The 25,820-nt window shown below is 49.8% G+C and overlaps 8 protein-coding genes across 8 annotated transcripts; 6 read left to right on the top strand and 2 right to left on the bottom strand.

Annotated features, from left to right (window-relative positions):
- Positions 1–1,050: 1,050 nt before the first annotated feature.
- N7473_011458 (uncharacterized protein) lies at positions 1,051–2,031 on the top strand (the record flags this gene model as incomplete). Its single annotated transcript, XM_057157397.1, has 1 exon — positions 1,051–2,031. One exon carries the CDS (start codon positions 1,051–1,053, stop codon positions 2,029–2,031), a length of 981 nt encoding a protein of 326 aa, XP_057003247.1.
- A 1,048-nt stretch (positions 2,032–3,079) lies between these two features.
- Positions 3,080–5,962, bottom strand: N7473_011457 (putative C6 transcription factor; the record flags this gene model as incomplete). Its single annotated transcript, XM_057157396.1, has 1 exon — positions 3,080–5,962. One exon carries the CDS (start codon positions 5,960–5,962, stop codon positions 3,080–3,082), a length of 2,883 nt encoding a protein of 960 aa, XP_057003246.1.
- Positions 5,963–14,122: 8,160 nt separating this feature from the next.
- On the bottom strand, positions 14,123–15,863 carry N7473_011456 (cytochrome P450; the record flags this gene model as incomplete). Its single annotated transcript, XM_057157395.1, has 5 exons — positions 14,123–14,357; positions 14,428–15,116; positions 15,165–15,338; positions 15,383–15,647; positions 15,787–15,863. The coding sequence occupies 5 exons, from the start codon at positions 15,861–15,863 to the stop codon at positions 14,123–14,125; spliced, it is 1,440 nt and encodes a 479-aa protein (XP_057003245.1).
- Positions 15,864–16,281: 418 nt separating this feature from the next.
- N7473_011455 (uncharacterized protein) lies at positions 16,282–16,575 on the top strand (the record flags this gene model as incomplete). Its single annotated transcript, XM_057157394.1, has 1 exon — positions 16,282–16,575. The coding sequence occupies one exon, from the start codon at positions 16,282–16,284 to the stop codon at positions 16,573–16,575; it is 294 nt and encodes a 97-aa protein (XP_057003244.1).
- A 309-nt stretch (positions 16,576–16,884) lies between these two features.
- N7473_011454 (Cytochrome b5) lies at positions 16,885–17,301 on the top strand (the record flags this gene model as incomplete). Its single annotated transcript, XM_057157393.1, has 1 exon — positions 16,885–17,301. The coding sequence occupies one exon, from the start codon at positions 16,885–16,887 to the stop codon at positions 17,299–17,301; it is 417 nt and encodes a 138-aa protein (XP_057003243.1).
- Positions 17,302–17,439: 138 nt separating this feature from the next.
- On the top strand, positions 17,440–17,953 carry N7473_011453 (cytochrome b5 reductase family protein; the record flags this gene model as incomplete). Its single annotated transcript, XM_057157392.1, has 2 exons — positions 17,440–17,743; positions 17,922–17,953. The coding sequence occupies 2 exons, from the start codon at positions 17,440–17,442 to the stop codon at positions 17,951–17,953; spliced, it is 336 nt and encodes a 111-aa protein (XP_057003242.1).
- Positions 17,954–18,589: 636 nt separating this feature from the next.
- On the top strand, positions 18,590–20,592 carry N7473_011452 (3-hydroxyacyl-CoA dehydrogenase-like protein LAM1; the record flags this gene model as incomplete). The annotated part of the gene is made up of 2 exons (XM_057157391.1): positions 18,590–19,272; positions 19,332–20,592. The coding sequence occupies 2 exons, from the start codon at positions 18,590–18,592 to the stop codon at positions 20,590–20,592; spliced, it is 1,944 nt and encodes a 647-aa protein (XP_057003241.1).
- A 1,263-nt stretch (positions 20,593–21,855) lies between these two features.
- On the top strand, positions 21,856–22,893 carry N7473_011451 (type 1 glutamine amidotransferase; the record flags this gene model as incomplete). Its single annotated transcript, XM_057157390.1, has 1 exon — positions 21,856–22,893. One exon carries the CDS (start codon positions 21,856–21,858, stop codon positions 22,891–22,893), a length of 1,038 nt encoding a protein of 345 aa, XP_057003240.1.
- Between the last annotated feature and the right edge of the window lie 2,927 nt (positions 22,894–25,820).

Genomic DNA, 25,820 nt, shown 5'->3' with positions numbered 1-25,820 from the left:
GACCCGCGCATACGACTCAGACAGTCGCAATATTGCGGGTAAACCCGTATATCGATTGAGGACCCTCCTGTCGAAATCATTTCTAGCAAGCGATTACGAAGTGAACATCGGCTAGGAATAAAATGAAATGGAAGACCTCGCGACTCTCGGGTGAGTAACCCTCGCTGAGTCCTCAGAGATTATCGAGTATCTGGTAGTAAAGTAATGACGGTGTCCGAACCACCAACAAAATTGCTTGCTAGGACGCTAGTCCGCACGCTAACCCGCAGACTAACCCTGCAAAGTGAAAACATTCCAAGGTTATGATTGGTCGCAACCTCTGTATTTTCAACAAAATCCTTGGCCTGATGGTAGAGGCGCACCCTTGGTATTGCAGCGACGAGTGTACCAGACGCAGGATCCGGGCTCTTCTAGGGGCGTTCATCCGTGACTGCAGGTTTGAATCCTGCAGATGACCATTTCCTTTTTGGTTTTTACTTTTTCCCCATCCATCGCTACATCTTTGGCTCCAATCAAATGTCGGAGATGATAATCATCGGAATTGGGCGATTGTGAGTCGTGACTCGAGTTTGTGGGTCTTAGACTAACCCGGAGACTAACCCGCACGCTAACCCGCAATCTAACCCCACCCGCATCTAACCCGCGAACTACTGTATTACTCGGTGGTCCTGAGGTAGCTAGATGCGCTTGATCTCATCCCTACTTCGACGAAATAGTTCTTCTGCAAGTCTGACCGCATGCAATAGATGTACTACGTTGTACGTGGCGCTTCGTCAAACAACGCAAACTTAACAAACTAGCATTTCAAATTACTTTCTAGTCCACTCAGACTCACAGAGGAACGGTTAGAACGGCAAGTCAATATATAATGCAAATCGTAAGTCAGACCAGACTAAATCGAGTCAAACACTCACCTCGACCACTATACAAATATATGGCAAGACGACCATGTCTTTCCAGTTTAAACATTTGCAAGATCACATATTCTCTGACCTTTTCTTAAAATCCCCGACCCAATCTCTATTACCGTCATTAGAGTTCCAGTACACCATGAAGGCCATCGTGATCGAAAAATTCGGTGGACCCGAGTCTCTCGTGATCAAAGAAGTTCCCCAACCGGAACCAGCTCCCGGATACGTGGTGATCCGTGTGAAAGCCTTCGGCGTCAACCATGCCGAAATGCACATGCGAAAAGGCGAGTGGGCCGAATGGGTACCTATCAGCGGCATCGAATGCGTCGGTACAGTGTCCGCATGTCCCGGCGGTGAATTCGCAGAGGGAACTCCCGTTGCAACTGTCATGGGTGGTCTTGGACGCACTGTTAGCGGTAGTTATGCGCAGTTCACCAAAGCCCGGGTTTCAAATGTTGTGCCACTCGGTCCGGCAGCTTCAAAACTTCCTTGGGACCAGCTTGGTGCGATCCCAGAATCGTATGCTACTGCATGGACTTGTCTGTTCCGAAACCTTGAGCTTTCGGAGGGTCAAAAACTTTTAATTCGTGGTGGGACCTCTGCATTCGGTAGGGCAGCTATTAATCTCGCGGTTCACGCTGGAGTGCATGTTATCGCGACGACTCGAAATGTGGAAGATCGGGCTGCTGGACTGATAGCCCTTGGCGTGGAGAAAGTGGTGAAAGAAGAACATAACTTGTCTGAACAGCTTCCCGAAAAGTTTGATGCGATTCTCGAGCTTGTGGGTAACAGCACCATCCTTGACTCTTTGAAAATGGTTCGCCGTGGTGGCAGAGTTTGTCTGGCGGGATTTCTGGGCGGCCTAGCCCCAATCCCAGATTTCAATCCCCTTCTGCAGATGGCAAGTGGTGTTCATTTTAGTTTCTTTGGTAGTTTTGCGTTCGGGGCACCTGAATTTCCCCTGTCCGATGTGCCTCTTCAAGATGTCGTTGAGATGGCTGCAAGTGGAGAATTGAATGTTAAGCCGTGGAAGGTTTTCAAGTTTGAGGATATAGGTGAAGCGCACCGGTTGATGGAGAATAATGAGGCACAGGGGAAAATGGTTGTTCTCGTGGACTAGTTTTTGTGTATAGTTACTCCAGTGACCGGACATATTGGACTCATATTCATCGACGATAATCGATAATCAAACCAAGGTCCATCCAACTTTACCAACACATCATTACATAGTAGTACCCTTGCTACAAATTGATCACAAGAATAAAAAAATAATATGGTGAAACCGACTTAAAGAAGTTCGGTTTATGTCAATTCCAAAAAGGTTTAAAAAGTAATCAAAAAAGGGCTCACGGCTCGCAAGCATAAGCACCAAACCAAAACCAAAACCAAAACCATTGGTGAACACAAACTCAGACACACACACTCGACATAACGCCATGGCTCGTAATAACATCCAAAAGAAGAAAACAAGGAGGGACTCGTTCCAAAAGACGGGTACCAATCACAATAATAAGACCAGGTAAAAACGACCGGACCCGCAAAGGTATCAATCAATCAATCAATCACATCACGCCGCATCCCATCCCATCCGAGTCCATCCTATTTCATCCCAATCAATCCAGACCAGGTCAACCCAACAGTATAGGAGGGGCTGGGGGATTGCGTGGTTAGGCAATTCAGTAGCTCCGCTCGAAGAAAAACAATGAGAGGTAAAGGAAATGGTAGGACGGGGCCCGGAGATAAAGTGGGAAGTGGATGGTATAGTAGGATAGCATTTGATCGACTCCCATTCAGATGGAACGGGTAGAACGGATGAAGGAAGTGGGAAAGAACATGGATCCCCATCACAGATGAACAAATTTTCCGAAGAAGAAAGTAACGCTCAGATATAGCTAGACATCAACACTAGCTTCTGAGGTTTTCAAGGGAGTAATATCCCACTGCAACGCTGTGACAACCCCGGCCCAAAGAAACCTATCGGTCCTGCATTTTTGATGAAAGTCGCCCGCGATTGTGAATATAGAGAGGAAGGAAGATGACATGATAGGTGGAAAGAGAGAGAGAGGGGGAGTTATGAGGAGGAAGGCAGGACGGAACAGGTAAGAAAAAACAGGTCAAGGAAAGTCGTGAAATATAAAAGTACAAGGTCATCTAAGTAGCGCGCACGCCTACCGGGCGAACTGTGCCCAGACCGTACTCAACCAGCCAGCGGGAATACCCACCTCAGATGGAGCAGTCATCGAAAACTGTGCCCATTCGCAACCATCCAAGAAGGCGAGCACATCGTCACCACCTAGACTGGTCGACAGCAGACTCGTATCAGGAACTTCAGTGGAAGTCAATGGGGGCGAGGGGGCGAGCTGAGTGACTGAGCCAGGGGGTGGGAGGACGGGCATGCCATTCGGAGTGGAGGCGTTGATAGGAGGCAGAGACTGGTATGGGGGTGGTGGTGCAGTTGGGCGCGAAGGGAGCCATGAGTTGATCGGCTGCAGACGGTTGGTTGTTGCGGTGAGATATTGTGAGGGTGACTGAGTGGTTGCTGCGATGCTGGGCAGACTGGGTGGCGAGGAGGTGTACATCGGTCCATCCGGGTGGTGCTGTTGCAGCGAGGGCAGGGAGTAGGGTGATTGCGAAGGCATCGGCCGGCTGTTGGGGAGTGGCAGGCTTGGACGGCGGTCGCCCTCGTGACCTGGCGGTGGCAGACCCGGGCTGTTGATAGGGACCCAGGACTCGCGACGACCGCCGTCAAAGATCTCGCTGCCGTCGACGTCGCTCTTAACGGCATTGCTGCCGGCGTCGCTGAGGTTCATAGTCCGCTCGGGCATGGGCTCGCCGGTGATGGCAATCGCGGTACCATCGTCATCAAGAGACTCTGGCAGCTGGTCTTCGATCGTACCAAAGTCTAGGAACAGCTTCTCCAGCAGCCTGAACTCTTCCAAGCCACCGCCAGATCCGCCTTCACGAATGGGTCGCATACCATTGGCGGGACCATGATCTGATGCGTCCGACATGCTGTCTAGCCTGTTTCGTGAATACCGACGGAAGTCACGCTTGACTTTGGAGAAGTAGCTGTGCAGACGGTTCAATGTGCGGAACCAGCCAGTAGCCATCTTCAGACGGGGTCGCATTTCACGCAGGATATCAAGTGCCTTGCGAGCTTGGGCAGCACCAGGCTGGTGGCTATCGTGGCTCGGAGGGGGTGACCGTACACCCAGCAGACCCTCAGGATCCATGTGGGGGAAGTGCGTACCATATACACCAATGAAGGCGGCATTGTAGATCGCGAAGCCGACCAGCGGGCTTTCCACGAGCGCACCCCGAGCCTGGCAGGTGACCACGAGGTCGACCATCTGGCGGGCAGCCTTGAACAACTCGCGAGCACTATCACGCCAGAACGCCTCGGGAGGACCGCTGACTTTATCAGAGGGGAACAGTGGCTCATCCAATGGGCCCACCGGCTCATTGCAGCGAAGAGGCAGGAATGGGATATAAGCGCGGTGCAAGACGATGACAGACAGGAAGTAGACGACATGCATCACGGTATATGAGGCCAGGGTGGTCTTATACATGATATGGGTGTCGGTATTCCGCAGAGAGTACTGTAGGTTGCGGGAGAGGCTGTCCTGGAACTCGTTCAGTTGCATACGCAGCGACGCAAAGCGGGACTCAGGGTGCCAGGGCGGGTACTGCTCTGTTCGTCGACCGCCAGCACACGACCATTTAGCAATGCTTCCCCAGATTCGGATGATGCGAATCACTCGACTCAGCACTGACTCTTCAGCACCAACCTCCCAGCGATCAACATCGTCCTCACTGGAATCCTTGCGCCGGGAGACCGGTGACCAGGCCTTGTTATCAGGAGTGCCATTAGCAGTCTGAAGCTTCTCATCACCGAACCCGCCAATGCTCTGTCGAATGCTGGGGATTTGCACACCCTGTGCACCGAAGCTTTGTGGACGGCGTGCCGTCGGCTCATTCAGACGGGCCGTCCGTACACGCTCGCCAAAGGCAAAAGCATTGTCACTCGGAAGTTGGATTCCGAGCTCTTTGACTCGGATCATCCGAGGCCGATACTTGCCGCTGCTCAGGCACCGGTCCAACAGGAAACAAGCCCAAAAGGTTCGACGTTTCGTCTCCTGTGCAATAATGTCGTCGGAGGTAAGTTCCTTGGGCTCCACGCGGCGGGTGAGACCGAAGTGGTCCGCCTCGGTCTTGAAGCCTGGCGACGACCGGGAAACATCGCGCGACGGGAATTCGTTCTCCAATTCAAATGGTAGGCCCATGGCCTGTGCGAGCCGGATGGCCATGCCCACATATACCCAGGCACTCTTTCCCCGGCACATCCCCCACTCGTGCAGCGCCAACATCAACAGAGCTTGTACCCGAGCTAAATCGGGTACTGCGAGGTTTGCGCCATCTAGGCCGGCCAGCCGGCTGCGCAACGCTGTCGCATAGTATTCGGATGCGGCGAGAGGATTGGAAGAGTGGCCGGGTGAGGCCGGTGAGTGAAATGCCACGAGGGGAGGATGGAAACGAGCCGTTAGCGCGAGGACTCCGAGCGGAATCAATGAAGATGACGGGTCTGTCTTGAGGGCCGGGTTGTGTGCATCCTGACCATCTAGCGGGGCGACTGACGGTGGGACCGGGGGTGTAGAAAGAAGTCGGATCTGGCCGAGGAAAGTCGCAGGGTGTAAGAAGGGCAGGAGAGTAGCGAAATGCGACTGGAAGAGATCAAAGACCGCCTCCCAGACTTTCGTAGTGAGAATCGACGAGTCCAAAGCATCCAGGCCCGCCTTGGAGCCGGGAGATGCGCCAGACATGCCGATGGACTTGCGTGGGCGCGAGCGTTTCGGACCATCCCAATCACCATTCCGGTCATCTCCTTCAGCCAGAGTTGCTAGATCCCGTTTCCCGGTCACACCAATCGCTGGGGTGGGATAAACACATTCACGGCCGGAGGACTCGCAGGCCCGGCAGGTGGTGTCGATGCCGGCATTGACGCACTTGATCTTACTGCGCCGGCACCGGGCGCAGGCGATACTGGATCGCATGGTTATAGATATCGCAGACCCACGGGTCTGGGGCAGGGCGAGAAAACTCGAGTTGATACACTGCAGGCGGTTTGCGAGATCCCATCTACCTGTGGTTGAATAGGCGGGGGGAAACCAGGAATGTGTAAACTTGGGGGAGGGAGGAGAGTTGGGAAAGGCAGAGAATGTGAAAGTGGTACGAGTCTCTCTTTGTCGTGTCCGGTTCGGCGGGTTTGTTACCAGGCGGCGTGCTCGGCTATTTTATGGGAGAGAACCCGCGTCAGTATTGCATATGCCGAGTATAGAATTCAGACCGGCTCGGACAGTCGGTGGGAATTTGCGAGACTAACAGGGTGCAGCAGAGGTGGTGCGCGGCACTGATATGAAGCCGCGATGAAGCCGGAAGTAGTGTAGAAGGAGGGGGAGGTAGAAGGAGAACAAAAGGAAGAAGAGACCAGCAAAAGAGGGAAGGGGAGGCCAAAAAGTGCGGGAATGGGCGGAGTGTGGGGGAAACTCAGTTGAGAGTCGGGGCTGCGGACCGGGAAGGCGAATTGGGGGGAGTCGGGAGGGAACGGGGACAGTCGAGAACGCCGAAAGAGAAGAACAGCCTGGGGAAGTCACAAGTAGGGAAAAAAAGGAAAAAGGGTAATAAAAAAAGGAAATAAATTTTGAAAAATAAAATAATAAATAAAATAATAATGGTGGGGGAAAAACAAAAGAAGAAAACGAGCGGAGAAGACAGTCGAGGGAAAAAAAAAAGGAATGGAGCCGAGAGCCGCTGGGGAACTGGACTGGAAATTGCGGAGGCCCAAGTTGATGCAAGGACGCGCTCAATTGGGATTTTCCTGGAGTCTCGCTGGGAAAAGTGTGGAGCCCCCCGACTTTTTTTTTTTCACGAGGCCGAGAGAAGCTAGAAAGAGTAACGACAGCCGCCGATGGTGATATATGATGGAGTATAACTATACAACACTTGCAATATTAGTAAAATAGGGTAAATAGAATTATTTCTATACTAATATTATATGCATAGAATAACACTATCGTATATCTGCTCATCTTTGCACGTATTCCGGGGTAGACGTGGCAGAGACTTGAACCTAGGACCGGCCTGGCTGACTTGCCGAGGGACATCAACCGGGAAAAGCAGTTGAAGAGCTGTGCTCTCCGAGAGTCTACAGAGTCCTTATATATGCAAGTTTAATCTATACTTGACTATAATTTAGCATGTAGTATACTGTTCCTATATACCATCAATCTTAGAATTATTCTTACCACTTTATCTTCTTATAATCATCTCCGACTGTCTTTTCCCCCCGGTCGCCCATTTACCGACCGAAAAAAAGCACGGCCCAGCAACCACCCGTGTGGAACATCCGCCACCACCGCGACCGTCGCACCTCGGAATAGCAATACAGGACACACTCCAGTAGTAAGTAGCATACCGATGGCTAATAATCTCGGTCCAATTCCCAACACTACTCGTTTGTACTCACCTACTAGCCAAGATCCAAACATTCAGCTTCTCCTAACTGGCCACATTACCACAAAACTCATGTGATGCATCATGATACTGTACCATCAGAGAGACCGACCACCCCCCAATTCAACGGCTGATCTGATCCGAACCCCCGATCTTAGGTCCTCTTCCTCCTCGTGCCGAGTAGAAAGACTTTCCGAAAAGGTTGTCTTATTCGGACAAGGGGTCCAGGGAATATACGTAATTTTAACTCTAACTCTTCGTCGGCTAGTTCCATTTCCCTCGGAGTTGACCTATACATCAAGACCTCGAGAATAGTACGGATTACTGTATATGAAGATCATTCTGTAATCTGACCTACGAGCGATATGTATAAGGCCCCCTGATATGATGAGCTTCCAGGGTCATGGATGAACGCCCTGTCCGAATTCTTCACCTCGTTTCTACTATCTCGCCCCGGCCCCCAGTCATCCATTGTCCGATCACGCCCTGTCCAAACTGTCCTCCGCCCGATCGGCAGCCCCAGAGGCTGAGGGACAGAGACAGATCCAGACCCGGATGATGGATCCCCCCTCACACAAAGGACGTGCATTTGCCGTCGGGAACTCCTGAATAGGAAAGCGGCACGACCGAGCTTTCTTCGGACTGCTGTGCGAGAGCCGAGAATATAGAGTATAGAGTACATCAGTAAAGTACAACGGAAAAGTACACATTATCCCAGTACTTCGTAATCACCATAGAGAAGGAATAGGTAGTTAAACTAAAAAGTATCTCCAAAGAAGAAACCTCCACCGAAGCCGAGTCTGGTCTAGTCAAACCATTCGTAGGGATTGCTTTTTCCCCGGAATCAGTTGGGCAGATCCAAGATCCCAAAAAGAGGGGAAACGAAATTAAGCAAAAAACGGAGTGTCGATTCATTCCGTAGGTCTTCAAAAGCAATAGGAATAACTGCCACGACACGGGACAGATCACAGAAGTTAACGAAGGTCTGTGATTCCTCGGGTACTCCCCGTACCTTGTCTTCTCGTGGCACTGGACGGACGGACTTTGATCTTTCCTGGGGGCCCGATACAGTAACACAACCAAAGAATCACTTACACCACACATCTGACGCCTCTTGTCGTCACGAGTTTCCTGTAAGGTATAGGATTTCCCCCCTGGTATACCTCTCTCGTGACTAGGTACCACTTACCGGCACCAATCCACTATCGGGACAATCGGGCCCAACCAGCCTAGGCGACCCAATCGATGATCCTTGTTCTTGACCCCGGGGCTCCCCGCGGGGGAAGAGGACGAGATCCGCCGAGCGCTGCAGGTGCCAGGTGCAAGCCTGCCAGGTGGTTGTTGTTGATCATTGATCCTCGCTTTGCTCCCAGTGCGGAAGTTACATCAGAGCACTGGCTTATTGGTGGGTAGAGTGAGCTGTACATAAGTAGTTGGTCGGGTTACTCCGTACAGCACATTGGACAATGGACAGTGGACAGTCCTAGTGATGCCATGCCGATGGAAACTGGGGGCCGGTTTCTGGTGGCTTTTACTACTCGCTCGCTTGTGAATTGCTGCACCGTGACGTGCCAGGATCGGCCCCGGCTCTGTGATAACCATGAGATTGAGGAGGATGTCATGCCAATCAAGCTGTGTACTGTATGCAATTTGCAGATGCCAATTAGTTAGTTCATGAAGGATGTTAATAATAGCCTTAGCCTTAGCCTTCCTATGTGCGGCGGTCTCCGTACCGTGTTATAGTCATCGACTTACCGGTTCTCTGCTCGTCTTCCCTTTGTACGTTTATCCGTCTCGCCTATTGCCGTAGCAATACTCTCTTGGCTAGCTAGGTTCCTGCTCTGCCCGGCGATTGCCAGATTGCCAATATGCCCAGCTTTCCAATTGTCGGATTTGCTTTTGCCACATCGCTTCCCATCGGATGTCTACCTGACTATGTAATTCACCCTAGACAATTCTTCTCCGCAGTCCATGGCTCGGCAGTTCTGTAGCTTGTGAAATCCAAGCGGAATTGGTACGGAATTTCCCCCAGATGGATCAAACACAGAGTATTCACCCCGTACATAGCGGAGAGTTGGTGTATCACTTAGTCTCGACCGGGGGAAGCTGCATAGCACAGCTGATGCTTAGAACAAACGAGTCACACCGAGGCCGACGGGCGACTCGGGACGGATGAACCTAGTAGAAAATTGACATGGGACGGGGAAGGGCGCTTGTGCTTTTATTCATCATCAGCTAGTCCTACCTAACCGAACCACATACTCAGAACCCTCGTCACCAAGATTTACAGTATTCCATCCTATCCATCCAATTCAAAATCCACAACCTGATGAATGCGTACCGTCTTTCTCTATCCTAATTTCTTCCCCCTTACATCCGTCCACTGTCCATACTCGCGGAAAAGTCATAGACCGAGATTTCTCCCCCCACGGCAGACCCGTCGCGTTTCGGCCCCGTCCGACTCAACGCCTTCACCGTTTGATTGGCCCCCAGCCTCCGAGGGCCGCCAGCGAACCGACCCCGGGTAACCCCGCATTTGATGAATTCACATTAGGTAAGTTGGTCGGGCCATTGCGAGCCGACCAGAGAAAACCTCGGGTTGAGAGTGGGAAGGGTGGGAAAAAGGGTGGCGGTTACACCAAGACTGAAATCAGGACGAAAATGGTGATGATGATGAAGGAGGGGGGTCTGTGTGAAAAAGAAGAAAAATAATAAAAAAGAGAAAAGCAATTTCCCCGAGGGATTTCCTGTTAACCAATCGATCTATGGTTTATTGTTTTACTCATGAAGGAAGTAGAAATATGAATATGTACCTGTACTGTAGTATGTGCCTGGGGCTATGTGACAATGTGGCTTTTTATCTTTCCGAAGTATACCCTAACAACCCTGTCTTTCCCCTTGATCAGTGATCATGTGTCCATCATGTGGTCCACGGGAATTACTTTTACGCCTGTCAGAAATATGCCCGGCGGAGCCCCCGGCTTGTCTCCGAGATTTAGTCTTGCATACTCCGTAGTAAATCCGTGCATAGTAGTACTGGCCGTAGAAACCGTAGATAAAGAAGCTGTAGTACTATATTACGGAGTTTTATCACTCTCCAAACTTCATGGTGACTATTCTTGTCCCTGTCGGAATTGAATGGCGCTTCTTCGGAAGAGTCCAAAGCTAAAAGAGGAAATTTAACCAACTGTGGCGGACTCGCGGGGAGCGGAATATCGTCCGGACAAGTCTTCACTCGCTTGACTGTTGTTCAGCGACCGTAACCGTTCGGGTAAGGTTGTCTTCCATACCACATCAGTACTACGGTACTACTACTATACTACCACAATAACATAGACGTAGTATAGAGAAGGATTAGTATGGGGTAATAGATATACAATGTAGCACTCTACTATACTCTCTAAATATCTTCACAAATGTCAACAATAGCGCTTAATGCGACTCTATTCTGTCCACTCCCCCACACAGTAGTTACCCGTCAATCGTCAACCCTCGTGTCGACCCCGTTCTTTCTTGCCGGTTCCGAAGGATCGAGCGGTGCTCGGCTCGCCTCTTTGCTTTTTTTTTCCTGGAGGGGGCGTCCCTTTTGTTAATTTTTTTTCCTTTTTTCCCATGTGGCTTTCTTGGCTTTTTTGGCCCTTGGGGGGAACTAGTCCCAAGTTGTTTAACCTTGTCGAGGGCCATCTCCAAGATTCCCAAGAAACCTAGTCCAACCAGACCACTGGAAACCCGCCCCGGTATAATACTACCTGGCCAATGAATATCTACAGGAGTCACAGACAGACTACAGTCTACGGAGTACGGTCCTGTCGTTGGTTCGTTATTCTTATCGTCCAATCGTCCGACATTTTCGCCGGAGACAGCCCGAACCCGGGCTTTCTACTGTGCCCTCAGCTGACGGTTATTATTAAAAGAAATTCCGTGATCCACAAATCTTCCTGCTGAGTCCTGACTCGACGGAGTAATCTAGCACCTTAGCCTTAGCAGTTAACATTTAGCACCCCACGAAGTTACACATTGCAATGGAACGGAACCATGAATGCAATTGACCAGACAATGTTACTATTCCACCCCTCAAGGACTTTTACCCAATTCAATCCTATTCCTATCCACATATCCCCCGTCATAGAAGGTCCAACACTTGCACAACTCCATCATTTTACCACTGGACCAATCCAAGATTCTAAACTCCACCTCCAAACCAAAAGTCCTCACAAACTGACAAACCACAACTGCTGTATTCCCCCCATTTCCCGATCCCCTTTTTACCCGATTTAACGGGTTTCCCGTCCCGCGCTCCGGATTACCGAATCGGTCTGCCATAGCCTCGATGACCGTTTATGTACTTTTTAATATTCTACGACAATCGCCGGCGGAGATTCAGACTACGGTAGACATTACAATGAGATGGATCCACGGAGAAACGGAGAATAGTTATGATGGGTTAAATGATGCTGTAGGCTAGTTTGTTATATGGGATAATACTTCTCAAGCGGGTTTACACTTGTCCGTGATAATAAGCCTTCTGACGGACAGGGTTCTCCATGCGTCTTCTGATGTACTATTGTCCTGTACAATACTTGTTGACAAGAGTTTCGCCCAGTAGTTATGTATAACGTCTGTTGTCCGCCCTGGAAAACCGGAAAATAAGCGATCGGGATCTTATTAACCCACAGTTGAAAGTTCCCGTCGCAACACGGAGCCGTTTCCGACCGTTCCTGAACCCTATAAATCCTCCGGACATACATAATGCAGCCTGAGTATTGGAAGTAGCCAAGCCAGGAACAAAGAAAATAAAGCTACATAGCAAAAGCTCAGAGAAACATCTTCTTTAAACTGAAAATACATCCCATCAGCATACTCTCTATTATTCCAAGATTACATCCTAACCTTCTTCCATCCCTCACATATTACCCATCGGCCCGACCGATAATTTTCATTCCCCGACAAAACCCACCTACCCACCCATCACTCATACTGTACTCCGTACTCCCACGCCCAAAACAACCAACCAGCCCCCAAAATCCCCACATCGGCCTCGGGTAAAACCTGAACAAAAAGGTCAAGGCAAGTCTGCTCCGGTGGGATCCCGATTCCGAAAGTCCCACGGGGGGTGAAAACGTATGATTTCATTATGAATCTATTTGGGCGTGGGGGTGTGTGCGGCGGTGGCACTAACCCGGGATTACAATGACAGCATTAAGTACGGAGTGCAGTTGTCCAGTGGTACGTAGGTTTGGTTAGGGCTTGAAGGCTATGTTGGAGGCGGAGGGTTACTTGATTTTGACGGCTACTTTCATCACGGAAGATATGCAATATGTTGGTTGGGTCTTGGAAAGCCAGAGTCAAGGTCAAAGCCAAAGCCCAATTTAGACCGGCCCCTTCTAGTAATCGCTAATGAAGTGACGAACTACTCCATTATGAATGGAGGGTCAAGTGTTATTCACAAACTATATTGAGTAGACACTGCACTCCGTACACTTATTTACGGGATAAAGTAGAGTAGTGAAACTAAACCCGTCTCTAACTCTATGCTCCTGCTTATGGTCCGAGCTTGGCTATATCCCCGAATATCACCCGGTAAATCTCCTCAGCCTGCAACCTTACCCCCGGTGCGAAGATAGTCTAGCCCCGTGTTTCTCCAGTCCGCCCGGAGCTTATTCTAAATATGTGACTACCTCACTTTTACTAACTAGACCCGGGTTAGGCTAATAGGGTACATAAGACGGTGGTCACGGACTCACGGTAGGGCAAGCAGGCAACGCGCGCTCCCCGCCACCGGCTAAGTTGCAGTGTACACACTCGGGCTGCACTGGGCCGATGGATGTGTCGACGCCACGGGGTAAATGTAGCTGGGGTATTATTCCGTGCGTCGGGCGGGTGGGGTGGTTAAGTGAGTCCGGGATTGCCGGGGAAGACAAAATGTCTTGTGTACGGAGGTTTATTGTAGAGGTGTGAGTCTGGGGAGGGTTGGGGTGGCCGGGGATTTAGCCTATTTGGCGGTGTGGCGTGTCTGATTCGTTTTCGGGTGGGCTGTGAGAGTCTGGGGTGATGAGCGCAGGAGGGAACTTCTCGGCTTTGAGGACGAGAAGAGATCCTATCTAAGTATTTGGGTGATTGGGCAGGGTCAAAGATTTAGCGAGAATGGATGTTTGATCCGTTTTGAGGTCTGGCTTTATGTAACTCGGCCATCTAAGTAGGAATATACTATCGCGGATTGAGAAATATATTTCCCTAGAACAGGGGGAAAGCGACCAGCTTTCATAAGCAAGTATACACTTTTCCATGGAGAGCTGAATCGATGCTTTTGAGCAGAGCTTCCTTTTATTGATATATACCAGATAAACAGTATGGGTTCTACCGTAAATATATGATCACTAGATTTTGATCCATTCTCGTTGCGAAAACGCTCCTTTGAGTTTTCCAGACTTGCAGCACGGGCTAAATATATACAAAGACCACACAGGCTATTGCTCTAATTGGGTCTAAGAGAGCGATGCCTCTACTAAAGTTCCTACTAGGACCTGCATTCACGAGGTCCGTCCTACCAACTTGTATCAGACTCAGAACTTACTAAACCTCCAGGTAATTTGATTTGAAACTTTGTGCAGATTCCTGGAGATAGTTATTGGCTTTCTGATCAGAGACTGGATTGTATAAAAAACGCCATGTTCTAATGCTAAAGTACTTTCTAGCCCTTTCTATGCAACTCCAGTCCTGTTCTTAGCCCTGACATACAAGTTCAACGGCCGAATCAACTGAAACTCAGGATCATACTCGATCGCATCTAATCCCTCCCTGAAGAACTCATACCGAGACACCAGCTCGGACAACAAGATCTTAACCTCCAACAAAGCAAAGCTGAACCCAATACAGCCGCGTGGTCCAGTCGCAAAGGGAATGTACGCGTACCGGTGCTTGCTCTTGACTTCATCACTCGTTCCACCGGTCAGGATCGAAGCGGAATGGATCGCGCTATACTTCCGGGTTCGTGTGGATTGCGTACAGTGCGGGGACAATCACACTGTCTGCAGGAAGACTGTACCCTCCAGGTAAGACGACATCGGCTTGTGTCGTACGACCAGGCTGGAAAGAGGCATTGTGTAAACGCTGGGTCTCTTTAACGACGCAATCAAGGTATGAGAGGCTATGCGGTAGCTCAGGCGTCCATGTCACTGCTTCGTTCGTGTTGGCTATACCGGCCTCGCATAGCTCCTCGTACAGTCGGTCTTGCGTGCCCTCGTAGTTGATCAGGCAGTAGATTAGCCAGGACATCAGCGTGGATGTGGCCGTGAAGCCCGCACCCGTGATGATCAGCATGTTGGCGAGTATCAGACCCTCGGGGAATTTCTCGCCAGCCTCATCGACTGTGTTGAGTAGGTAGTCCACCACGCAAGAGGCGTTGATGGCTGCCTCGTTCATTGGCATACCGGCAATACTGGAGTCCTTCACTCGGTCAATCTGCTCTTGAAGAAGAGAGTATATGGTCTTTTGAACATTCTTCAGCCGCGCAGGATCTCCAAAAGGGAGGTGTCGATACCACTCGCCACGCGCAGTGATCTTCTTATTGAGGGAAAGTAGATTCGCAATGTTCGTCATGGTAGGATGTAAAGGGGCATCGACGTGCGTGAAGTGCTCAAAATCAGTACCAACCGAGAACTTGCCGATATCCTGCGAAGCAAGTTTCACCATGTACTAGTAAACATTCCAAGACTGATCACGGCTGTCAAGTTCATTGAATACATCGAATGACTTGCGGACACACTCCTGCACCAGCGGTGTATAGTGCCTCACAGCCTTGGGTCCGATGGCTGGTGGTAGGAACTTGTGAGATAGACGCACGTTTTCTGTCTCTGTGTCGCCAATGAAGATAGCAGTGTTGTCTTTCACACCCCAAAGAAGCTGATTCTCGTTGATCTTTTCGTCATGTAAGCTGATTCGGCAAGAGACACGGCTGCTACCTCGGGGCTATCGGTGAGGTATGTTATTTTCCCCATGTTGGTGGTCTTGATGACATGGCCGTATTTTTGGAAGAGACGATAGTGGTTGCCCAGGTGGTCGGGGAAGATTTCGTAGAAGCTGCGGACGAGGGGAAGTCCGTCGGGGCCCTGGGGACTTTGGACTGCCTGGCCGTCGACGCGAAGGCCAATTGGGGTGGTGGATGAAGATTTGGAGAGAATCTCCTCAACTGTAGAGATTTCTTCATTGCTATCGCCTACGTGGAAGCTCAGACCTGGTGGTGTTAGTGGAGATGACTTGGTGGTTGTTTGATAGGTACCTACCTAATGGCTAAGCCACATGGAAGAAACCACCAACAGCTCGTTTCACATCTTCAAGCTTCAATTTTGCATCAATTGTGACTCACTGAGCAGTTGAAATATCATCCCCGATCAAGTAGAACGAAGGGTTGAGATTTGGTGATATCCCGATGTGAATGGGCATTGTGATGGACTCAATTGTTCCAGCGTTGCTGATCTACAAGGGCCATCACAGTAAATGTCCTTATATATCAGTAGCTTTGCCGTATTTAGAATTCACCAGACTGTTGTGAGTGCCGATTATCTAGAGGAGTGGAGTTGACGCCAATCCATCTCCCAAAGAGGATCTCCATTGACTCCGAAACTCGGGCGAACTACGCACGAGAAGCCTGTGGGGCAGTGACACGCCAGTTAAGATGAGATTATTTGCATCAAAGAATACTTTGACCTTGCTTTCGGGACGAGAATGGAGTTTTCCTTGACACGAACTTGTCCGATGAGGGAAAGCGAGGAGAGAATGATCAAGCTCAATGTTATATATACTTGTGCACCATGTTGCACAGCCTGTGTTCCATCGAGCCGACATCCAAGATATACTCGCAATGTACACCCTTGAAGAAGTACAGGAGCACAACAAGACCGACGATGTGTGGATCGTCCTCCATAACAAGGTCTATGATATCACCAGGTACCTTGAAGATCATCCTGGTGGTAGTGCCATTTTGTTTGAAGTTGCTGGCACCGATGCTACCGAAGCATTTGAGGAGACAGGACACTCCGATGAGGCCCGGAAGGAGCTCGAGAAATATCATATCGGAGATCTTCCAACTGAGGGACGAAGCAAACTTTCAACTTTCTCCCGGTCATTCTCACGCACCACTAATGGGTTTGATTAGGAACACGCGGAGGCTATCGAGGTCCACCGCCCGACATTCGAACAAGTTGCCCAGACAGCAGCAATCAATGTGAAAAACACCTCAAAGAGTCCAATCCACTCTATTGTTTTCACTCTCGCCAAAGTCGGGTTTACTGGCGCTTTGGGCGCTGTAGCATTCCATGGCTACCGACAAGGATGGAGACCTACCCTTGAGTCGCTCAACCAGCTGTCTAGCCATGTGTCCGCTCTGCTCTCCAACCGCTCTACTTCCTTGGGGCAGTTCTAGTCTGGATTTGGTATTGCCAGTGTGGCCCAATTGTCCCTCACAATGGTTCTGACAATGTGGCTATCAACCAAGCTGGACGTCCAGCAAGAGTTCACCCACTACTCACCACACCGCACCGCACCCACCCACAAGATCATCATCCGAAAGAAACTAGGTAGCAGCAATACGAGCAAATCAAAGCGCACTCCTCCTCTCGACCCTCGCAAAAGGAAGAATTTCCCCCTCATGCGGAAGGATACCGCTCCCTGTTTGGGCTCCCCAATGCAGACGATGTCCTGGGTCTCGCCACTGGTCAACACATTGCGCTGCGCGCGACTATCAACGGTCAAGTGTTTCACGTTCGTATACCCCCGTCTCAAACAATACCGGCTTGGGGCGTATCGAGCTGTTGGTCAAGGTATACCCGCAGGGCCAAGTGACGAAACACCTCAAGTCAATGCAAATCGGGGACGTGTTTGAAATCCGTGGCTAAGGGTGCTATGCAGTATAGTCCTACCTATGCCAAACATATCCTTATGATCGCCGGTGGAACGGGGATCACACCCATTTATCAGCTGATCCGTGCGATCTGTGACGATTGAAACCGATTCGACGGAGATGAGTCTGCTCTATGCAAATAATACGGAGGAGGATATTTTGCTACGGAAGGAGCTGGATGAATTCGTCATGCGGTTCCTGAGCAAGTTTCAAGTGCAGCATGTGCTTTCACAGGCTGGAGAGGGATGGAAGGGACATAGAGGATTTGTTAGTCCGGATCTGATCAATAAATACATGGCACCTGCGGATGAGACCAACAAGACGCTGTTGTGTGGGCCTCCACCTATGGTCAATGCCACGAAGAAGGCGCTTGGTGGACTCGGGTGGAAGGATCCTGGGGTTTTTGTCCAAGGCTACGGATCAGGTGTTTTTGTTCTAGGTAGATCCAGCTTGTTGGCAGCTGTATATCAATAGATAGACTGTAGATGGAATTGAAAATCGTGTATACACATTTGGCTCACACCATTGAAGACTACCCAAAAAAAAAAATTGAAAACGGTAGGATTGGTCTCCAATCTCTAGATTAAACTCGTTACATGCAGCACGTAGTGACATGCACTCTGCAGATGTGTGAAGGCCTACCCCCTATCCAGTCTACCCCTGTCCACACCTTGAGTCAACTCGGAGCATTGAACTCGATCACGTAATAGACAAGAAATCAACGATCTATTCATCTTCCAACCTAACCGGGCACAAGAAATACTTCGGCAACCCGATGACGTCCGAATTGTCTCCGTACCGACTCCCAACCGACTCCGCTCCGTCTATCAAACGAGCCAAGCACGGGCCCATTCTGCAACGTCTTGGTGGATCTATATCCAACCGGGTCTTAGATCCATTCACTACCAACGCAATTTTGGGAACACAATTCTCCAGCCCGAGTGTTCCGAAACTGGATTTTGTCCAAACACTATTTGTTCATTCTTGATGCTGCCGGCTTTCCGGTGACGCAGTTTATGACTCGTCTAATGAAGGTAGAATTTGGAATATGATGAACGGCGCGGATAAGTGCCTATGCAATATATTCGATGTTTGAACCTTCTGAGAAAACACATATAAATGGCGTTTTCCCTTCCGGACGGTTTCGTTACATCTTGCCTCCCACTTTCCCCTGTACGTCATATCGACATACCGGACCGCATATCCTATCCTTGAACACCATTATCAAATCATCATCCATTTCATTTGACTCTATCCAAACCCAGCCATCATGGCAGTTAAACCTCGTACCGACCGTCCCGTCGCCATCATCGGCGGTGGCGTCCTGGGCCGGCGTCTTGCCTGCGCCTTCGTCGCAGCTGGCTACAACGTGCATGTCCAGGATCCATCGACAGAGGCACTGCAGGGTGTCGTGGAGTACATTGACGCCCACAAGCAGGAGTACTCGTTGATGCCCCGCATCAGTAAAGACAAGGGATCTTCCCAAGAGGCCCGCGAAGCGCGCGATGAGGATAACCACCATGCCAATGGAGGATTGACCGATCACGCCTTTTCGACTGTTGATTTCGAGTCGTACACCCAGGCGTCCTTTGGCAACTACAAGACCTTTATTGAGGTGAACCCTGCGGTGAGCAATGCGTGGTTGGTTATTGAGGCTATTCCTGAGAAAGTGGATCTCAAGATTGAGACTTTCCGGGAGTTGGATGAGAGATGTCCAGCAGATTGTATTATTGGCTCGAATAGCTCGTCTTTCAAGTCGAGTCTGTTGGCTACGAAAGTTTCTACTGAGCGAAAGAGACGGTTCCTTAATATGCATTTTACTATGCCGCCGATGATTCGGACCGTGGAGATGATGACTTGTGGTGAGACGGATCCTAAGATTTTTGCTTATCTGGAGGATGTCATGGGCGAGTGTGGACTGTTGCCAGTTACTGCACGGTGCGAGTCGACAGGGTGTGTACCTTCCTTCTATCTTCCCATGTGTGTCCTCAACTGACTCTTGTTCTTCATAGATTCATCTTCAACCGCCTCTGGGCAGCAGTCAAACGCGAAATCATGAACATCCTCTCCGACGGCGTCAGCGACCCCAGCGAAATCGATCTCCTCTGGGAACACATGTTCAAAAACGGACCCCTCCCCTGCCAACTCATGGACCAAGTCGGCCTCGACACAGTCGCCTACATCGAAGACAACTACGTACAAGAGCGCGGTCTGGATCCCAAAAAGACCGTCGACTGGTTACGCGAGCACTACATCAAACACGGCCGTCTGGGCAAACAGAGCGAAAAGGGCGGCTTATACCCACCAACCGTCAAATCCGCCACCGCAGAAGCACAGCCCGCGAACCCACACACCGCAGCAAAGGACATTTATATGTTAGACGTGGGACTGGGCGGAAACGCGCGCGACGTCTCGCAAGTCCACGCCAACGGAAAGATCCTGCGTCTGAACCTGGCAACGCAGAAACTCACGCTTATCGTCGTGGGCCAGAGCTTGCCAGACGGTATTGACGTTTCGCTTGAATGTCAGCGCATTTTCTGGACGAACATGGGCCGTAGCACTGCTGCCTGCGATGGCTCGGTGTGGACGGCGAATATGGACGGAAGTCAAGTTCGGTGTCTAATTCCGAAGGGAAAAGTGCACACACCCAAGCAAATAGCTGTCAGTGACATGCGGAAGAAAGTCTACTTCTGCGACCGCGAGGGTATCAGTGTACACCGGGTAAGCTACGACGGGACAAACCATGAAATCATCGTCCAGCGCCGCATCACCGCAGACATGAAACTCGGCGAGCAAATGCGGCTGTGGTGCGTTGGTATCGCCATCGACGACGAACATGGTATGATGTACTGGACGCAAAAGGGTCCTAGCAAGGGTGGACGGGGCCAGATATTCCGTGCGGGACTTGAAATTCCACCCGGTGAGACGGCGGAGAATCGATCCGATATCGAGCGTTTGTTTGATTGTTTGCCGGAACCGATTGATGTCGAGATTGATAGTGATACGCAGACTTTGTATTGGACGGATCGGGGGGAGCATCCGATGGGGTGTGCTTTGTATCGGTCTTATGTTGGTGGGGAGCAGGTTGATATGCATAAGGTTATTTTGGCGAGACATTTTCATGAGCCGGTGGGGCTGAAGTTGGATCGGAAGAATAATATTGTGTATCTGACTGATTTGGGGGGCAGTTTGTATTCTGTTGGGCTTGACGATGGGATGAAGGTGGAGTTGGTGAGGAATGATGGTTGTTATACCGGAATCACTTTGGTTTAGAATGATAGCAGAAAGGTGGCACGAAGAATGGAATTTTGATCTCATATTAGCAAGACTTATAGAGCGCTGCTCGATAACCGTTTCTAGACTAACGTTGTAGCTTCCCATCCTTTCCCTATTTGACAGCTAATTCTAGTCCTTGAGTAGAGCGGACTTGGTCTGTGGTAAAGCAAGAAGGATGGAGATGATGCATTGACTTCGGCTTTCTATTTGTAAATCATATATTTTTCATATTAGGGGAGGATTATCCATTTCTTCTATCCTGCCTAGCCGTGAACGTTCCTTTTGCACAGTTCCCAAACTATTTGATTAAGTATCAATTTTGGAAAGTTTACTTCTGAATATCACTCCATTTGACCGGGTAATTCTCTCTTAAATCAATGGTGTGCTGGCTGCAAGTCGTGCCCAAGGCCTAGAAGTAAGGGTAAAGGACTAGAACTCGAAGCCCAGTTCGAGGCCTCCGGTGATCTAGAGGGCGATGGACGATGAAAAAGCAGGTGTCAAGCTGGCCCTGGACAAACACTGGCAGCGTTGAGTCTAGCATAATGCGATTAAGAGTGAGTCCCTGGCAGCTATTGGAGGTGGCTGCATAAGAGAGACGGAAGGGAGACTGGCCCCGTTGTAATCGTTCTAAGATAGAGTTTACTACTAATATTCATAAAGTGTGATTGTGTTATAAACTCTGAAATTTTTCCTAAACTAAGATCTAAAATTACGCTAGATAAGAATACACTAGTCACGTTGCACTACTTACATGAAGCGCGCTCTATGTAAGCTAGGTATAACACCAACTTTCATATTCATATATTCCGCTAGAACAACCACTCACTCTCTACTAACAAAATAGCCTACACTATGTAGTTGTCAATCCCCATATCCTCGGTCTAACATGGCGACTTTGACTAAAAGAATCGGACCTTACCGTAGCGTCCCAAACTCTGACCAATGCAAACGAGGATTGAGCTTCCTCTTTCGGGGTGGCACTTCCCCACCAGATTACTCACGAGAACCACCAGCACCTCCTTATCAGGCATTCGGATGCGGTCCGACGCCCTATCAGTGACATTCGGCACGTCTGCCTGGTGATTCTTTCAACAAATTCTTGAGATCTAGTCATTCTTTGAACAGTTTTCGAATCAAATCATATTTCATACTATCTTCTCGCTGAGCCTCTTACCAACTGTTTGTTCTGGCATATCGCATTTATACTCTCCACCTTAAATCGCCGACATATCTACACTCCATTTCTCCGCATTTCAGCCCATGGACCCCCGCCGCATCCATATCGCGGTCCTAGACACCGACGTCCCCTGTCTCTCCGTCTACAACAAACGAGGCCTCTACAGCTCCCAATTTCGCGTCCTACTCCAAGCAGCCGCAAACCGTATAAATCAAAATGCCAACACCACCCTCCAAAACGGCCCGCTAGCCATACATGTCACGGCCTTTGACGCCGTCGGCGGTTCACTGCCACCTCTCGAGTTTCTTCGCGCAAGCCCACGTACCTCGACCGAGCCCGTCAACGGGCCATTCGGAGTCATCGACGCTATCCTGATTACGGGGTCAGCTTCGTCGGCATATGACCCGTTCCCCTGGATCGCAGAGCTTCAGTCCTTCATCCAAACGGTTTATGCGAATTACCCACTTGTGAAGATATTCGGGTCCTGCTTCGGTCATCAAATTATCGCGCAAGCACTTCTCTCCACACCTACGAGTAACACACCTATTACCAACACTTTCAGTGTCCAGCCCGCACAGACGGGTTTCGAAATGGGTATTCACTCTATCATCTTAGACCCCTCATTCACAGCACAATTCCCACCACTCGTACGGACAACTTCCAAAGGACCGTTCCGCATCCAGCTCATCCACGGCGATCAAGTACTGCCTACTCCGCAAGCTGTCGCCGCAGCTACATCCGCAGGACAGACATCCGTCGCCCTACCCGCGCCATGGATGAACATCGGCAGTAGCGCGGCCTGTCCGATTCAAGGACTGTACATCCACGGTCGAATCCTGACGTATCAGGGTCATTTTGAATTTGATACATTCGTGAATAGCGAATTAGCTGCCGAATTTGGACGGCGCTCGGGCTGGTCTGCGGCGCAGGTTGCCGAGTATGTGGATCAGATTAATGTTTCGCAGGTTCCGGGACAGGAAGAAGATGATGATGACTCTAAAGCTGCGGCGGAAGCCGTGGTGCTTTTCTTTGCGGGGGAAGATCAAGGTACCACCAAGTTTGAGGGTGTACAGGTGGCAGATGGATTGATGACGCCGCCGCTTGAGGAGGTTTCTGCGTGAATGGGATGGGGTTGGAGGGTCGACCTTTCGGATGATTGTTTCATTCCTGCTTCGAAAGAGCTTGTCAGGTTATTGTTTGGGATGGTCCTGGTACTGATCGTAAGCTGTCATTACGGCAGTGAACCCCTCGACAGTGGCGAGAATTGGGTTGCCTGGAGTGTGCTGCTGGACCGTGCGTTTCTGCGACACGGTTGGTATGTTGATTCTTCAGGGAAGGCAAGGAGGAATTGTCATGCATATACGATACCCTACAGACTGAGCTGAGCTGTGTGATGGCGAACTCGGGGTTTGAGATTTTTGCCTCGTAAACATATGAAGCGATGGCATGTTTCACCTTTGAAAGTCATTGAATAATCAGCGTAATCAGCTGCCTTGTATTAAGAATGGTTTGGCGCTTTTCAAAGATTTTCCAGTATTTTCCTGATACATTGGAGGCTTTGTATGGCCTGTTTCATATAACTGGGTCTAAGATGGTCAGCAAGCTCAGGCGACCGACTAGTGAACTTGAAAATTGAAGCTATAGCTAGTAAGCAGTTTAAAGAAGAATGATGAATCCCTGTGTCTATAAGTACCATTCAGAACATTGGAGCTTAAACCTCAATTCAAGAAAGTCAAGTCATATGCGCTAGCGTCCTTTCTTCGTACTCTTATGTACCAGATTGATCACCGTCGGGTGCGCACCTCCCCAAAATAGACACAAAAGCAGTTAGTTCGGTTCCTAGTCAACTCGAGCTAGCCATAAAGAGCCGGGTGTACTCGTGTAGCTACAGTAGTAACCACTAGAGCTACCTAGGCGATAAAGCTTCCTTCCCAGATAGGGATACGCAGTTACGCACACCACCAGTAACCTTCCTTATAATCTTCCTTACTGTACGGAGTACCTGTAATGTCGTACCGAGAACGGGTGCAAATTCTCCACCGTGACAGATCTCCGCTCCGCCGTTTCGGGACCACACACCCCACCACCAAGGAAGAAGGAGGAGGAGAAAAAGCCTGGAGGATAGATAAGACGGAGGATGGAGAATGGGGTTGGGGATAAGGTGATGCTAGAGGTTTGAGATGCAATTGCCAGAATACAATAGTAAATCCGCTCATCCAAAATAGCTTGCGAAACACAGGATACTACTACTGTAGCTGGCGATATATACTCCGTACATGGTCCCGACAAAGTACATATTCAGAGTTTTCTTCCCTTCCTAGTAATATTCCAATTCTCAAAATTTAAATTTAAATTTCCTTTCCCCTCGCAAGCTCAGCAGTTCCCATCTCCTCTCCTCTTCTCCTCTCTCCGTCCCCTCCTCCTGCACGACCATCCCCATCCGGGATGGCGTCCTTACCGAAGACACCCGTCACCCAATCAAGATGCAGGTGAAAGGGAGAATTGGCCTCCACCTTCCAATCTTTCGCACCTATCATGCTGCTTTGGTATGCTCTTCATCGGCATGTGCCCCGTGCTAGGTGGAGTCGGTTAAACTCAGCGTGAGCCGGACTTGGATTGGGTCTGTATTATTATTACAAGTGGTGTTTTATGTGACCATACAGGTGCGGGAATTTAAAGTTGGAGCTGGGCGGGCGAGGTCGGAGGGAAGTTGGGAGGGGGTGTTGTATTGTAGAAGGGAGCTTCAGCTGGGGAAGAAGCATTAATTGGGAGGTTTTGGTTTGCGGAGTAAATAGACAGCTATGGATGCTACAATGTCTTATGTTTCTTTCCTCCTCAGTGTACATAGATCAAAGGCAGCTACAGCTACGGACAGAAACCGGTACTTCACGAGCCAGCCTCGGTATCGCACGGCACCGAGCCCGAGATGGAACTGGAGAGGGTAATCTCCGTTTTCTTTGTGTCTGCCACCACAGACATAAACTCATTGTGAGATAGCCATTGTGTTTAGAAAGTAGATCTCAATCTTGAATCTTTATTTTCATCTCATTATACTATTTCTTTTTTCCTATGCATAGAGTTACCTATTTCATGGCAATTGTACCAGATAGTAGAAAAAGACCATGTATACTTTACCAACTGTACAGTAAGTACAGTATCTCCGGTGAGCCGGGTACGGGTAATACGGCAAAGTAACGTGGCGCTAAGGCATTCGCCACCCGGAGCTCCCCTCCTTCGCTCAAGAGCTTCCAGAATGTCGAGAGCTTCGAGCTGGGGAGAGCTTCGGAGGGGCCGCTGATAGCGCCTATCGTGACCCAACGCTTATCGAGGAGGAGAACAAGGAAGATTTATGACCACCTTTTAACACAATCCCTCTATGAGAATCAAGAAATGAATATAATAGCAAGCTGAAGCAAAGCAGATTCCAACCTGGAAAATAAAAAAGCTGATCCTCCTGCTTTCCTTCGTCCGGCGTTCCACCGGGCTTTCCGAAGCGTAAAATGACCGTACGCACCATCCCCAGCTCCTCCGATTAGGTGTGGAGATTAAGAACTTGACAAGGAGAGAGTACAGTACCTTTTGTACCTCTCGGCACACCATGTACATCATGCATGCGGACACTGCCCGTCCTAGCTAGGGCGGGACTCGAGCTGAAGGGGGAGGGCCCAGTAGATCCCAGATCCTATGAGATCCTTGATAATGGGAATCGGATCAAATTTTTCAGCTGTGCCTGGGGGGTGGGAGAGACGAAGAAACAAGCAAATAAAAAACCAGGAAGAACTGCGGGTTATTTACGGTGTCTGGTATGGTAATTACGGAGTTTACAGTACGAAGCTCTGGTCTTTCCCCTCCTAAGGCAGTACTGGAGAAAAGGCGTGCTCTTTCACTTCCTCCAGTACTCCGTAGTGCTCATTGTAACCAATTGGTAAGTTTCCCTTAGGTACTCTCCGATACGCTGACCAGTTTACCATCTTATGTACCCAGCGTACCACTGTCAAGTACCTCAGTACCCAGTCCGTCTTTTCAGTCCTGTGCCACTCGATGAGCC

The sequence above is a fragment of the Penicillium subrubescens genome (assembly GCF_028828155.1).
Source record: "Penicillium subrubescens strain IBT 31985 chromosome Unknown utg000010l_segment0_segment0, whole genome shotgun sequence".
In the NCBI taxonomy this organism is placed as follows: Eukaryota; Fungi; Ascomycota; class Eurotiomycetes; order Eurotiales; family Aspergillaceae; genus Penicillium; species Penicillium subrubescens.
Note: the sequence above shows the minus strand (reverse complement) of the source record. Positions and strands in the feature narration are given on the sequence as shown.